This window comes from Synchiropus splendidus, chromosome 14 (assembly GCF_027744825.2).
Source record: "Synchiropus splendidus isolate RoL2022-P1 chromosome 14, RoL_Sspl_1.0, whole genome shotgun sequence".
In the NCBI taxonomy this organism is placed as follows: Eukaryota; Metazoa; Chordata; class Actinopteri; order Syngnathiformes; family Callionymidae; genus Synchiropus; species Synchiropus splendidus.
Genome location: NC_071347.1, coordinates 1358795 through 1374219, shown reverse-complemented (window position 1 = coordinate 1374219; position 15425 = coordinate 1358795). Strand labels below are relative to the sequence as shown.

The 15425-nt window shown below is 39.3% G+C and overlaps 1 protein-coding gene across 4 annotated transcripts in view; it reads left to right on the top strand.

Annotated features, from left to right (window-relative positions):
- LOC128770474 (unconventional myosin-IXAa-like) overlaps positions 1 to 15425 on the top strand; it is a 63924-nt gene that overhangs the window by 20822 nt on the left and 27677 nt on the right. For all 4 annotated transcript variants that reach the window (XM_053884964.1, XM_053884966.1, XM_053884962.1 and 1 more), the window contains 13 exons: positions 607 to 704; positions 787 to 913; positions 2237 to 2326; positions 5344 to 5460; positions 6225 to 6359; positions 8215 to 8336; positions 9023 to 9164; positions 10375 to 10570; positions 11477 to 11596; positions 13237 to 13312; positions 13402 to 13548; positions 14545 to 14584; positions 14660 to 14782. In XM_053884964.1, the coding sequence (XP_053740939.1) occupies positions 607 to 704; positions 787 to 913; positions 2237 to 2326; positions 5344 to 5460; positions 6225 to 6359; positions 8215 to 8336; positions 9023 to 9164; positions 10375 to 10570; positions 11477 to 11596; positions 13237 to 13312; positions 13402 to 13548; positions 14545 to 14584; positions 14660 to 14782 (1533 nt within the window). The remainder of the gene's footprint in view (positions 1 to 606; positions 705 to 786; positions 914 to 2236; positions 2327 to 5343; positions 5461 to 6224; positions 6360 to 8214; positions 8337 to 9022; positions 9165 to 10374; positions 10571 to 11476; positions 11597 to 13236; positions 13313 to 13401; positions 13549 to 14544; positions 14585 to 14659; positions 14783 to 15425) is intronic.

Here is a 15425-nt window from a genome sequence, read left to right as displayed (position 1 = left end):
TCTTGAGGTTAGCGATGTTAGAGAGCAACTAACCTACTGATTTGAATGTCATTTGACCCTAACTGACTCTCAATGATTTGAAATATTGAAAGATGTGCTTTAGCCCCATCTACTGAAAACTCTGGGGAGCTAAAAGCTTGGTCTCCCTAGCCTGGCCCACTCTGTTGTGATTGGTCAGGAGGTAACTTTAAGCCCACACAGCATTTAAACAACCCCAGCTGTAAATGAGAAGTCTTAGTTACTACTTTAAGCAAGTAGATGGTGGATAACTGTAACTTGCAACTGATGCCAGGCAGACACGTGAGGAGGTGGACGGGGTCAGAGCTGTGGCATAACAGTCTTCTTCACTCTTGTAAGCTCTCTTTCACTGAGATCTCAGATCTGGGAGAACTTTATGAAGCCATAACTTCAAGACAGAGCATCCTCATGAGAAGAGACTCACTGGATCATGGAGAGGATGAATAACATTTCAAGCATATGCATGAGTCAGGAAAGTTGTATTTGGCGATTACATCGGCTTTAAATAAAATGATGCACTTATTGCCTTCACAAAGGAACTGCTAAGGTCTGTGCCCTTCTTCTGCTTTATTCGGTTTCAACTGGAAGGACTGCTTTACGGTGGAGGGAGAGGACCTGAAGCATGACTTTGAGCGACTGCAACTAGCAATGGAGATGGTTGGTTTCCTGCCCACCACAAGAACGCGGTAAGAGGCACCATCTGACACTGAAACTGATGCCAACCAGTTTGTAAATGCACCAACACAAAGATTTTCCCATTATGGAAAGGATTTTCAGCCTGCTATCTGCGATACTGCACCTGGGAAATATCCGCTACAAGAAGAAGACATACCGTGACGATTTAATTGACATCTCCAACCCTGAAGTTCTGCCAATTGTCTCTGAGCTGCTGGAGGTGAGTGCCACGATGACTGACACACGTGCTCACACTTGTCATGTGATGTACACGGAGCTATAAGAGGCTGGTATACCCTAGTTGGGAGCTGAACAGCTCAGTAAAACTCTTCAATGGCAGAGACATAAGACAGGGACAGGTGTATCCGACATGTTTTACATCCGTTTTTGTCTCATGATTTGCACACATCACATCATTCTGGACAACAGCATATACACTATTGCATCATACCAACAAAACCCCAAGTATGAAAACTACAAACTAATCGATGCATTTTTGCCAAAGATGTCTCAAAAACACAATATGACGTTGCACCTAAGATCCTGTGCAGGTCGTGGATTACATGAAGAGAATCATTTTACATTATAATGATGATAGTTACACCATCAGTTGCACCATTTTTTTTAGTGCCAGTAGGCAATACGTAGTATAATTATTAAAGGACTAACTACACGGTTGAGGACAATAATAAAAGTCATTCAAGTCAAATGACAAGAACTGTTCTTCGCTGTGCTCCAATTCAATCTCTGTATCATGAAAGAAGAAATATTGACAGGATTTGAATGCACTGTATTAATTACAAAGCCACGGATAATTACAGAGCCAAGGCGCGTGGATACGTGTCAGAGATCGCTTACCAAACACAAGACTGAACCCATATGAACTTGACAGCCATGTTTAGCAAAACCGGGCTCCTCAATGCACGGAGCGTGCGCGCTAAGCACCGCTTGGCGCAGAAACCCCTCGGACACAACCAAAGTTGATGTGAGACCAGCTTTCACTAGTCACTCTGGCCTTTGTGTATGAAGAGAAAGCGTCACCTTCAGTTCGCTCAATGTGTAGGTGGGGTTTACATTATTCAAAGACACTCCCTCAAGAAGTGGGGGGTCACTCCAGCAGCTGGAAGTGTGCTGGAAGTTGGCTGGAAGTGCGCTGGGAGTGCAACAAATGAACTGCTCCTACTGTAATGGTTGCAAAATTTTAGAATTACAATTCAAGTAATATGTTTATAATGTGTATAATCAGGCTTTTAGGTTGGGGGGTGTCTGCAAAACATGAAAAAATGGATGCCCGATTCTCGACCGTAGCTTGACTGCCGGCGTAATCTGGCGGCCAAGCTACAGTCGAGAATAGGGCGTTCATTTTTTCATGTTTTGCAGACGCCCCTCGAGCTAAAAGCCTGCGTATAATGTTTGTAATGTATCAGAGGATTGAAATAAACATACTTAATATTTTTGTATGACATTTTTTATATCACATTGATTTCATATTTAATCATGTCTCATGAGGATTGTTTACACTTGGGGTTTCTTTCTGTTTAAGGTCAGGGAGGAGATGCTGTTAGAAGCGCTGACCACCAGACAGACTGTGACAGTGGGTGAACGCCTCATTGTTCCCTACAAACTCACAGAGGTAAGGTATGAAATGACTTCACACTGAAATCTGCTTTTTTCCAGGCACTTTCACAGTTCACTACCTAATGTCCAGGGAGATTTTTTTTGTAATTCCAAATCTTTGCACCAATATTTATTTGTGTGTGTGTGCATCAGAAAAGTTTTAAACATTTGTAAAATAATACAAATGGGCTCGGTCAAGGAACACAATGTCTTTGTTCCAGTTCAGAGGCAGATATTCTTTATGAATTATTTAAACTTATTTTATTGAGTAACAATATCAGTGTATACTGAATTATTATGAAAAGTAAGTAAAGCAAATAAAATAACTATTTAACTTAATCTCATCCAATCGAATTTCAATAATGTGATCTGAGTTTGTATCAGGCTGCGAATGTACTGTATCTCTGACACTGCATATTATATTGGGGCTCAGGTGCTTCTTTGCTTGGTCCTCAATGACAGAAAGAGGCTGATTGTCTAATACCATGAATTCTGTGAGTTTCAGCATTGTAGCTTTGCACTTCTCACCACTCAGTAGAGCCATCAGCACTCAGATGGTCTCTGCTACTGCTAGCTTGAAGTGCCAAATGACATTTGTTCAGTTGATCAGTGTATTCCTACTTTGTGTTTTTAATCATGTGCTAAGTTAGAGGGTTCTTCTACTATTTAGAGCACTACATTCCTGAGCTCCCCTATCCAAGGATGATTGGTATATTGAGGTTTGGCATGGGCGATATGGACAAAAAAAATCATGATAAATGTAATTTCGGCGATAACGATAATTATCACAATAAATACATTCTGTTCCATTTGTTGGACACAATACAGTCTCTCTTGTTTTTTTTTTTTTATGAAAGTTATTAGTGGGGTTTGTCTCCAATATTATTATTTATGTTTAAATATAAGCGTAGTGATGAGAAATTCAATGTTTCAGGTCTCTTCATAGAACAAAGTCGTGTCTGACAGACTACTCTGCCAGCTTTATTTAGGGGTTAAACTGAGCTGTATGTCCATCAGGAACTATGCCCCATCTGGACACATTTCGTAGATGCTGTTGAAGACATATTACAATGAATCTGAATAAATTATCATTTAGTCATATTGCATTCTCAAAATCATGATACAAAAAGTCATTCCTTTGTCTTGTGTAATGAAAAACCTTTTCACAATTCTTTCTCCTAAAATGGTTGTTTTTCATTGCCTTATTGAAGATTTCGCTAATACTTCGACCATTTGAGAATTTGTTGATGGTCCCTAACTGAAGCCGGATAGTGGCAATATTGATGTCTGTGAGAGTGTGTCCGCGGTCAGTAAAGCCTAATCCGCGGCTCAGAAGAGGACCCCGCCGGAGCGGATGTCCATCCAATGTCCAACTATTTTCACCACGGTGTTTCGCCCAGGCGCCAGCTCAGCGAGACAAATCAGACGACCGCGTCATGAAACCTGTAAGGACCACTAAAAAACATAAACACGGATCCAGAGACTCAGAGTCATTATTAGAGGTTCCCTGTATTAAAAAGTTTAAAACTACGATCGTGAACCTAAGTCCACCACACTCTCCACAACTGTCACAAACCGGTGTCAGCTCCGCAGTGCGGCGCCACGGTCTCGTCATGTTTATTTATTCAAGTCCAATTCAGCGAGTGTGCCAATTGGACATTGTGGAGATTGTTTTTGGCAGTATCGCCCATTCTCAATTGAGGTTAAATCCTTAAAATAGTTTAAACCAAATTGAAAAGTGAATCAAATTGATTTGGGAAATATGAATCAATATACAGGTCTATTCATGACTTCGACAATATCATGACAAACAATGAGTTGATTGTAATGTGTGAATGAAAGTAGACCATCTCAACTGTTATTTCTGCTCTATCGTGAAGATGTTTAAATTCATTCGAATGTCTGTGTGTGCCACTTGTGATGAAGCACTGCCTTTTATTGAATCATTGAACAACATAGAAATACACAGAGTTCCTCTCAACGTCACAATCATGGATTATTCATAACTATATTGCATAACCTGTTAAAACAGAGACCTCACATGCACCACTGCTATAAATATCACTGGCATTTATAATGTAGCAAGAAGGCAGCAGCCTTTCACATGCAAGACTTTGCTCCATGATGGCAAGGCTTTATGAGACTGAATATTAAATTTCATGGGCATATGTGAGCCTTTGAGGAACAGTTTTAACAGTCGGTGTAAAAAGGTCAGATGCTGTTCCGTTTGTGTGGTCAGTCAAAGTCTGGTCACATGTTGCACACTGTTGACCATCTGTGATTTAAACTGAATCTGTAAGAGCTCCTCTTGCCGTTTGCCACAGAGCACCTAGATTATCTGATTCACCTCTGTGCTCCTCATTTGTAAGACTCAGCATGACTGGTTGGCTGGTGAGTCAATGATGGCCACTTCGGGATTGTCCTAGGATGGTCACGCAGATCTCTATGTACTGGCCTGAGGTACCAGGTTGAGATCCTCAGTCTGTCAGATTGCATTTTTTTTTCCCACTGATGCTCAACCTGCCAGTGTTCTGGGGTCTCAATTGAAAAGCTTTGGAAAGAAGGGAGGAAATCACACAACTCATCCTGTTTATAAATCACAACTTAGCCCTTTTAATGCACATGTGTGCTAGGGCTACAAACTGTCAAGCATTCAGTATGAAACTGCAAATTGAGGCTTGTCAGATGCACTAACACCACGCTTCCCATTCCTCGTGTTTTTTTCGTTCAGCCCTACTTAGCTCAGAGCTGCTGTGGAAGTACGCAGCTTTTATAAATGGGGCGCCTGATCTTTACACTTTTACCTTAAGTATAATTCCAGATCCAGTCCTCCATGGATTCATGATTTTTTTGCTCTCACCCTCCCGAAATCTTGCATGCATATTTAAATTTAGCATGTTTAAGTCTTCTCTCTGTTTTTAGGTGTCAAATAAGATTTGGAATTGTCTCCACCACTATGTTGGCAGAGTCTATGTATTTTGCAAGTTTGTATAAATGTGTAAATTGAGCCTAATTGTGTTAATGTGTGTGCAGGCAGGCACGGTGAGAGACTCAATGGCTAAGTCCTTGTACAGTGCATTGTTCGATTGGATTGTGTTCAGGATCAACCATGCTCTCCTGAACAACAAGGACCTGGAGGAAAATTCCAAGGTGAGAAAATGAAAAAAAAACATACACCATAGAATATATTTAACATCAACAGCTATTATAAAAAACAATGTTTAAAGACTATTTTTTTCAAGGGGGGCAGAATTGTACATTGAAACATAAATAAAAAAATCAAATTTGATTATTTTAATGTGTTATGATTTCATTAACTCATCTTAAAATTGTCATTTATTGATCAGTTACTGGATCAAATGTTAGAGTTTAAGTCTTTTTTTTCAGGAGGGAAATGCACTCTTCTATAAAGGCAATGTTAACAACTTGTTCTACAGAGCCCTCCAAGTACAAAGACTTTGAAACCACTATTCAATTGCTAGTTTTCAGTAGATCTTGCGCGTGCTTTTTATTATATTTTTATTAAGTTTTACATTTAGACAAACCTCTTGAATATCAGATCAAAGCTGACAAGTGGCTAAGTGACATTCTCCATGCGCGCTGTTCTCACTCCACTACTGCCAAATCTCAGATCACAATGCCATGGACTGGCACGTCACCAAAGCACCTCAGCACTCGGATACTGAAATACAGCTTCATACTTGGTCTATGGTATCAGTCACAGTCTAGCACCAGCCATGCTTCTCAATTATCATGCATTATTTCATACTGAGCGTAGATCCAGTTTGAGATGCCTTTGTGGTAAAACAGAACAAGTGCTGGCCATAACAAATAAGACAAATGTGTGTTGTGTACAGCTATTGGACTGGAGGGGGTTATTGATCTTGTTGCGCTTCTCCATCTTTCTCTCCAAGATCCTGTCAATTGGAGTTTTGGATATTTTTGGTTTTGAGGATTATGAAAATAACAGCTTTGAACAGTTTTGCATCAACTTCGCCAACGAACGCCTGCAGCACTACTTCAACCAGCACGTCTTCAAGTTACAGCAGGTGATGCTTTTTTTCCCATTTTTCATTTGATTGAATATTTCACAGCTTGACGTCAAGTTAGTTTCTGCCTCAGGGCCTGAGTTATACTGAACAATGTGCTCTGATGCCGAAATAGGGCTGAATGATTTGGACAAAATTTCATTTGTCAACAATCATGCCAGATATCTAGATGTTGCTACAACAAGTGTGCTTTTTTTTAGTTGCAACAACAACGCTTGCTTGACTCATCACGGGACTGCCAACACCATTGCAGTACGCTGTACTGCAATGGTGTTGTTCTCTCTTTGGGAGCTGAACTTTTGCTGTGTACCAGCATCCAGGCAACTATTATGGCAACGTTAGCTCTGCTGCATTCCAAAACACAGTGTACAATTAAATGAAAAAATCATGTTGAGTCCTTGACTGACAAAGATATTGGTATTGCAAAAAGCATAAACTGTAAATGCTATTTACAGCACTAGAAGGGATTCAGCAACATTGGAGTCTAAAACAGTGATTCTTAAGTTTTTTTGTTTTCCACCTTTGGGCCTCCAGACGCTCAGTTTAATACATTAGCCACGTATGGTGGCAGTAGTGAGTCATTTAAGAATTGACTTGACAGCTGCAAATCTGTGATAGTTAATATCCATGGAGAAGTCTCCACTGTTTCCTCTGGTGCAGTGGTGCTTCAGATCACCGTCCACCGAGTGACACCGCTACATACACACAATGGAACCAACTGCAACTAGAAGACCCCATTATTTGAAGTGAACTATTGGAGCTGGCAGATTTTTGAAAGCTTATTTCTCTTAACGTTGCTCATAGTTGGTCAAAATGTTCGTATGCACTGAGCCAATTGGAGCGGCAAAGTTCCACAAAGGACAGAGAATTGTTCTACAATTCAAAGACAATTGAAAGACTTTAATTTATATGTTTTTATTTTTACATTTCACACATGTTCCATTCCTCAATATATATATATATATATATATATATATATATATATATTTTTTTTTAATTAATTAATTAATTAATTTATTTATTTATTTTTTTAGCACTTAGAAACTGTTACAGCAGTCACCACAGCCGGCAATGATAGGCGTTCACAGTGGTCCAGGTGACCGCAGTTGGTGTGCTTGTGCAGACACATGAAAAATTAGAGGGAACATTGCTGGGAGGCTAAATAATTTCCCAACAACAATAATAAAACATCCCGCAGAGTCTGAAATTATTTCTGCTGATACAAATTGTGTATTTTTACTAATTAATATTGCAACTCCTCAGGCTTTTGACTGGAAATTGGAATGAAATAGCTGTCTTGTCCATCCTCGTCTAACTAACCATGGTCACAGACTTGTATGTGTGTCCTAAAGAAATGCCATATTGGCATTCAAATCTTTTAAATAAATAAATATCTTTGCATTTTACTGTGTGATTGAGAGCTTTGACATTCCAACTTATAAAATTATTGACAGCTCCAGCGTCACTGGGTCTGATGCTGCACTTTACTTCATAGCATTGCGCCATTTCATTCGGTGTTTTGCTCTTCATTTCCCCATACAAGTGACACGATTGGAAATCACGCCTACATTTATGTGATATTTATGTTTTGTTAACAAAATATATTTGACTTATTTGATCACCTTTAGGTCACTTTTGGGGAGTTCCACTTGCAGGTGCGATTTGTGGCATGTCTCAGCAGGAACGTAGCACAATGAACCACTAAATTGACATGAAACTGACAGAAACGTTACGAGATGTATTTATTTCTATTAAAGTGGTATTTATTTATTGATTATTCAGGGCCTTGTGTGATTTGTCAAAGGGTTTTTTCTTTTTTTGTGCTACCCCATATATAAACTGCCTTTCATTACAGGAAGAGTACCGCGCTGAAGGCATCAATTGGCACAACATAGACTACACTGACAATGGCAGCTGCCTCAACCTCATCAGCAAGAAACCTACAGCCTTGTTCCACCTTCTGGACGAGGAGTGCAAGTATGTTCTCTGGTCATCCGCAACAGCGCGAGGACAGATTCAAATCACAAAATGATATATAGTTGCTGGGCATGCTGAAGGCCATCACTGTTTAAATTCTATAAAGTATTTCAAGTCCTTACCATGGTTTACATTCAGTTTAAAGTCTTCAGGCTCACACAGAAATTATTATGTTATTTCTCCTTGTAAACAGTGCTTCAAGTTCTCAGAGATGTTTGCTCGTGATAAATGGTGTAGTCCATTATAGGCCACACATGCAGTGGTGGAGTTCTAAAGATGGAGTTCTAAAGGCTTTCATAGTTTTTTTTATGGATAATTTATCCTGTTTCACATCTCTGTTGAAATTAATTCTGGCTGTGTGCGATGGTGGTGCGCGTCATGCGCGTCATGGGCTGACCTGTGCAATACCGCCTCTCTTTCTGCCATGTGAGAAATAGGAGTTTGAAATTCTTCGTATGGCATTTATTCTCTGTGAAGCGATCATCAAACTGCATGCTCTATCAGGTTATCTTCATTGACGTCACACGGTCAGAAGCATATCACATAACTCGGTCAAACACTTCATTTGAAATCATACCAAACTACTCTGTGTACACATGAGCAGGCTTACAAGCTAAAATGTCAAATAGTTGCTTAAAGTTTTAACGGCCCCACAATTTCATCATTAATCTAAAGTTTCTCCAAAGCTTCCCACAGGCCTCAAATCAGACGTTGCTGGACAAGCTGAAGCGTCAGCATGAAGGAAACAGCTACATTGAGTTCCCGGCTGTCATGGAGCCTGCTTTCATTATCCAACATTATGCGGGGAAAGTCAAATACAGAGTCAAGGTGAGATTTTGAGACTGATAATGAAGTTCATCTTGAACAAAAACAGACAGCTGTTGTGTTCAAAATTCTTACTCTGTGTGCTTTGTTTCTTCAGAATTAACTTTTTTTTCCTTTCTCACATTTCATCTCTATTAAATTACTGTGCTGGATGTTCTAGTGCATCTTGGAGTGAATTGGCTCTATGAATTTGTACGCATGGCAGGCTGATATCCAGTAGTTCATCTGCCTCAACAATTATGTTTTCTTACACTGCACATGAAGTAAAATTAGATTAGACGTCCTTTATTTGTTCCACGTTGGAGGAATTCAAAATAAAAAAATGAATACACTTCCAAAATTGTTGAATTTCAGAACAAGTCCTGAAGAAATGTCTTTGATTTGGGTTAGGCTGGTCACATTATTTCCAACATGCCTAATTTGTTTTCTATTACTTGCCTTTGATCTGAGCAGTAATCAGATATCATATCTGATTCCTCATTGAGAAGTCTCTCCATCCAAGTGGTTGGGTGGTCGTGTACTGTGCACGTAACCATGCCTCAACTTGAGCTTTACATGTACAGCAGTCACTTTTGTTGCAGAAATTACATTTGGGGTGAATGTACCTTCAAACTCCTGAGACCTGCTCTCGTACAGGTCTGTTCTGAAATCATACCATTGTTCAACTTAAGACTGAAGTTGCTGTTTTGAAACTGGAATTGTTTTCTTTTGCAACAATAAACCAACTGACTGTTCCAGGAGGACTGAATTTAGATCATTCAAGATCATTCAGAACATTTCTTTAACAAACAGCCATTAAGATGCAGTAGACTTGTGATCATCTTGCCATTGATGTGGGTTTTAAACTTGCATTGAATTTTATTTTTTTTATCTTGTCAATGCAGTATCTCAAGCTACTTAAACAGAGGTATACTGCATTTGAAAGTAGATGTATTCTACTCATTGGTCAATTCCAAAACTGTAATTGTAATTTGCTTGCTTTTCTCTTTTGTTACTTTACAGACCACTGTAAAACAAACAGAAAGAGCACTCTTGTATTCCATCACTGCTGCTTTTGATGTGTGACATCAATGGTTTCTTGTGTTTTCTACCATTTTGGGCTCAGTGACGTGTACTGACCACTGATGTTTGCTACAAGTCTGACTGACTTTGGACCTGACTAATAACCATTTTATATACTATATACTAACAGTTTGATATGTGCATTCTTTAGGACTTCAGAGAGAAGAACACTGACCACATGCGACCTGATATTGTGGCCTTGTTGAAAAGCAGCAAGAGTGCCTTCATCTGCAGCTTGATGGGAATTGACCCAGTGGCCACTTTCCGCTGGGCCATGTTGCGTGCGTATTTCAGGGCCATGGTGGCCTTCAGAGAGGCTGGCCGCCGACATGCACACAGGAAGACTGGTGAGGAAAAAAAAAAAAGAATTGTCTCAATCAATGGTGGATTACACCCGACTTGGCCCACTTTCAATTAAGGATCTGTGCACTCAAAGTTTATTCGACTGCACCATCTGCTCCTAAGATGAAACCTATGAAGGATGATAACTCCTATGCAAATATTACCAACAAAAGGCTCATCGCATGCTAAGCCCATTGGTCTGTGTTTTAGTTCAATTTCCCCTTGTCTTACCGTCCTGGGAACATGAAGCTTTATGCACTGTTCTACCTGGATAGCACATGGACACATGATCTAAGTTTGTTAGTTCAGCATTTCATATTATGATATTCTTAATTAAACTGGTGTCACATATTTTGTTTATAATTCATAATCGATCGCTGTGACGTCAATTAAATACTTCCCTCAACACATTCAAGTGCACGGTGCTGCTGCTTACATTCATTCATTCAAGACCATGATAAATAGTCATCTGTAGCCCCAAATATTATTATATTATTATATTATATTATTTACTCAAGTTATCTGGGAATATAGACTCCTCTGACCCCTTCCATATAAAAATGAATCACGTCATTCCAGTCTCCAAAATGTCATGTCAAATGGGTTGCCATAAAGGGCACCTATTATGGTTCTACATGTTTATTTATGTATTTTTTAAACAAGAAATTCCACCTTGATCAGAATGCAAAAGAACAATTATATTCCCGTCACTTAAGTTCCATGGTGTCTGCTTGTCTTAGCACTTCCTAACAGCCCCAGTGAAGAGAACCAATCAGAGGCAATATGAATCGTAATTTCTCTTTCATCAATTTCTCTAGTTCTGCGATGTGTCCTTGTGAATGATGACAATCAATATGATCACGTCTAAGGTATGCCCTCACCTATGGAACATTTTCTGGTCTCTTTGACAGGCAATGAAGGTGCTGTACCATGTGCTGTTGTCAAAAGCATTGACACCTTCAGTTTCCTTCATCATCCTGTTCACCAGAGAAGCCTTGAAATTCTTCAACGATGCAAAGATGAGAGCTACAGTAAGTAAACCATGTTAATCTGTTGATCCTTACTACCTGTCATTTTCAAATATCCCATATTTTCAGATGGAGGCAGATTTGTTACCAGTGAAAGAGTGATTATGTTTGCATGGTGCGACTCACCGAGAAAACACAAAGTCATACTAAAGGTGATAGGTTGATAAAGCCCTCCATAATTTCCCCTTGTAGGCACAGCTGTGTCTCTACCAGAGGTCAGCGTTGTTCTGGCAGGACAGGGACCCAAGTACTGAAGAATTCTGACCACCACTACCGAGTCCTGATCTGAAGGTGTTTGAACACCCATGGGAGGAATATAAAAGACTTGTAGCAGAAGCAGCACACCAGTAGAAGTTGTCGAACTCATTCATGGCTATATAGAGCAATTGATTTCAGTTATTGTTTCTTGAGGTTGTGCTACTACGTTGGGCAATAGTGTTTGTCTGGGCATGCTTTATGTAAAATTGTTCCCAGTTTTACTCAACTGTCATTTTTTGCGTAGTTCCATTGCAAACTAAGTAAACATGTCTACCAAAACATTAACAATTTTCTTGTAGAAGTGTTGTGTATTTTTGACAGAAGAGCAAGGAAGTCAATTTTCCTGCTCATGACTGTTCAAAGCAGCGTTGCAAAGTTATCAGCAGTGTATTTTTTACACTGAACAGGGCCGGTTTTAGCTATGGCCAATGTTGGCGACTGCTGAGGACGCAATTGATGTGAGAGTGCAACTTGCTGCATGTGTCCAAAGAGGCAAGGGGAGATGCCTTTCTTTTTGCCTCAACCATGTGCAATTTAGATGTTATTTTGTGAAGGTTTTTTGTCTGTTTTGTTTTTTGGCACATTATGTGTGTTGTGGAAAGAGGGGTCGTCCAGGGTGCAAATATAGCTAGGACCACTTCTATCATTTGCCAGTCCAAGTACAGAATGAATAGAAGGCTTGTAAAAGGAATTTTAGTTTATATAATCATCCTGACCTCCAGACTACACAATGATAAATCAAGTGAGCATGGTGCCCGTCTGGTCTGTAATATTCGATAAAGGGCCGACATAGTCTTCAAGGTTTATTTCCATCACATAAGAGGTGGTTTTTGTGTTGGTTTGGCATTTGTTCCAGCTTGGCATTTGGATCCAGGAAGTTATTCTTGAATGACACTGTCATTTGGAGATTGTGTTGGAGGTTGAATGAAGCTGCTTGGTAGAGTTTTTTTTGTAATTTTCTTCACTGCATGTCCCTCATCTTGGCAAAGTCCATCACAGATTTCCTGGATTTAAATAAATGCGGGGAATATTGGTAATATTACTTTATCCACCACTGTGTCAGATAGACAGTAAAATGTTTTGTTTAAGTTGAAGTTATGGTTCTCATTCTGTGCATTTTAGCATAATGCATTCTACCCATTATGAGAAAACACCATGATACTCTTTAAGTTTAGTACATCATCATGCACAATGTAAGCACACGAGAACACAAATGTGAAGTGACCTACAAGATGCTGCAGGTCAATACGATGAGAGTATACAAAGGCAACAGATAATTGGAAAACATCAAATAAATGCATTCTATAGTTCAACATCTATTTTCCTTCAGCATTACGATCAATCTGGTTAATAGAAATTATTTGTATTTTTGTTTTTTTCGCCAGGTATTTCCAGAAAAAATCCACGCACAACGCTGGCAGATATTCAAGGTGCCACCACTCTCAGTGAAAAAGCCAGCTGGTAAGTCCTCATGATCCTCTTCATTAGGGTCCAAACGGAAGTCTTTTCCGAATAAATATTTTACAATCAAAATATAACCTCTTTCTCAGGAATGGCTATGGTTTTGGTAGTAATGATCACAATACAAGGTCAAGTCGCCTTTTGCCCTCCGGGAAAAGACCAGCTCTGGAGGAGGATGGAATCTTCCTCGATTCCTCCAACAGCAAGTTCTTAGAGAGAGCTCAAGGAATCCTAATGTGAGTGATTGCCCTAAATAGTATATATTTTTTGTGTATATTTATGTTGATATTCAATATAGCTCGGTATTTATCATATTGAAGTTTACAATTATGAAGTGGAACCATATAAAAATGATTTCCATAAACAGAGAAAAAGAGGCTACAATTTCACGACTTTGACAAAATATGCAAAGCGTCTTTAAACTACTGAAAAATACTGAAAACATCAGACAAATTTTGTCTAACAATAAAACCGTATAGGAATGTGAGTTCACATTTCCTCTCATAACTCTTCCAAAACAAGTGATGGCATATTTGCAGTTGTGTCACTGCATTAATCCGTAATACTGAATGCAAATCTAATAATCACTGGTATATAGGCTGCAGGTGCAGCGTTGCATGTCGAAAAGGTCAGTGATTTATGAATACCAGTTTAAAAATGCATGAATGACATCTTCAACTTCTGGTAAGTTCTGAAAACAGGTTTCAGCAACAAGACTGGTGATGAAAATAATCGCAGCAATGTCCTGAACGAGCATCATCCCACCAATATAGCTATTAGCGGCACATGAGACCAATGAAATAATAGGTGTTTAATTGATATTGAGGTGCGCTAATTAACTGTTTTTGCTACTTCACCATGAGAGACTTCCATTGTTAACTGTTGACTGGTAGTGGAACACTTCTGGAGTGACGTATTCTTGCACTGTTAACGAAAACTGTAGTGAACTAACTGAACTAGAATTTAGGGCAAACTGCTTCTATAATGTCCTTTTCCTTTTGATTATAAAATGTGCCACTGATTAAAAAAATGAAAAAGAGAACGAATGGCACATATAATAGAGATATTCCATTTCAATCTCTGTAAAATGAAGATACATATTGTGCATGCATATCGTTCATAACAAATGCAAAGGATGATAATGAAATAAACTGAACTGAAAAGACTCACTCATTCTGTTAATACATCAACAAGACCCCTGTCGGATGATAAGACCTTTCGCTTCATTGCAGGCGAAACAAACACTGCAAAATGAAGCCCAACCTTCCCAAGGTAGGATACTCATGGTTTATTTAGGAGCTGTCTCTCAACAAATTCTACCTAAACCTGCTCTGCGTGTCTACGCAGCAATTGCTGGATGTGAAGTCACTGCGTTACCTGAGCAGCGTGACCCTGCACGACCGCATCACCAAGTCTCTGCTTCACCTCCACAAGAAGAAGAAGCCTCCCAGCATCAGTGCCCAGTTCCAGGTTAGTGGGCGGTGCCGTCTGCTAGTTACAACAAATAATTGCATATTTACATAGAATGTACAAAATACTCAAAAAATAGGAATGTGACCCTAATTATTTCTGTGTATGTTAAAGAGAAGGGACAGTGTTTATTTTTGAAAATAAGACAACACAAAACAGTTAGTAGTCCTACTGACGTCAATAGTACCAAGAATGTAACGCAAAACAAAGAATAATGAAATTGTTGCAAGTTCAAAATGTCTCGTCTCAGCCTAATCAGTATTTTATCTTTTATAAGTCTCTTATTACAAAAGGGAAAAAAAAGATTAATCCAAATCGGTCCAAGGTGTTCCAAACCGAAGAGAGATGATATCGGAACCAAACAAAAAACAAAAACTGAAGGTAGTGGCAGCACTGGAAGAAAAGGAGCCGGATCAAAAATGAGAACTCGCAAAGAGAACGCTGGCAACACCAGGAAAGTCTAACAACACAGACCTGAAATTCAATCGTTAGATTACAAGCAAACGGAGCAGAATTATGGGATGACAGTTACCGGCCATCGCGATGAGATCCTCTTGTCATGCTTTCATTGGCGCCATGTTCCCTAAAACTCTCAGAATAGCCTCGATTTGGAAATTGCCTCCAGTCAGTGCACTCCAACGTC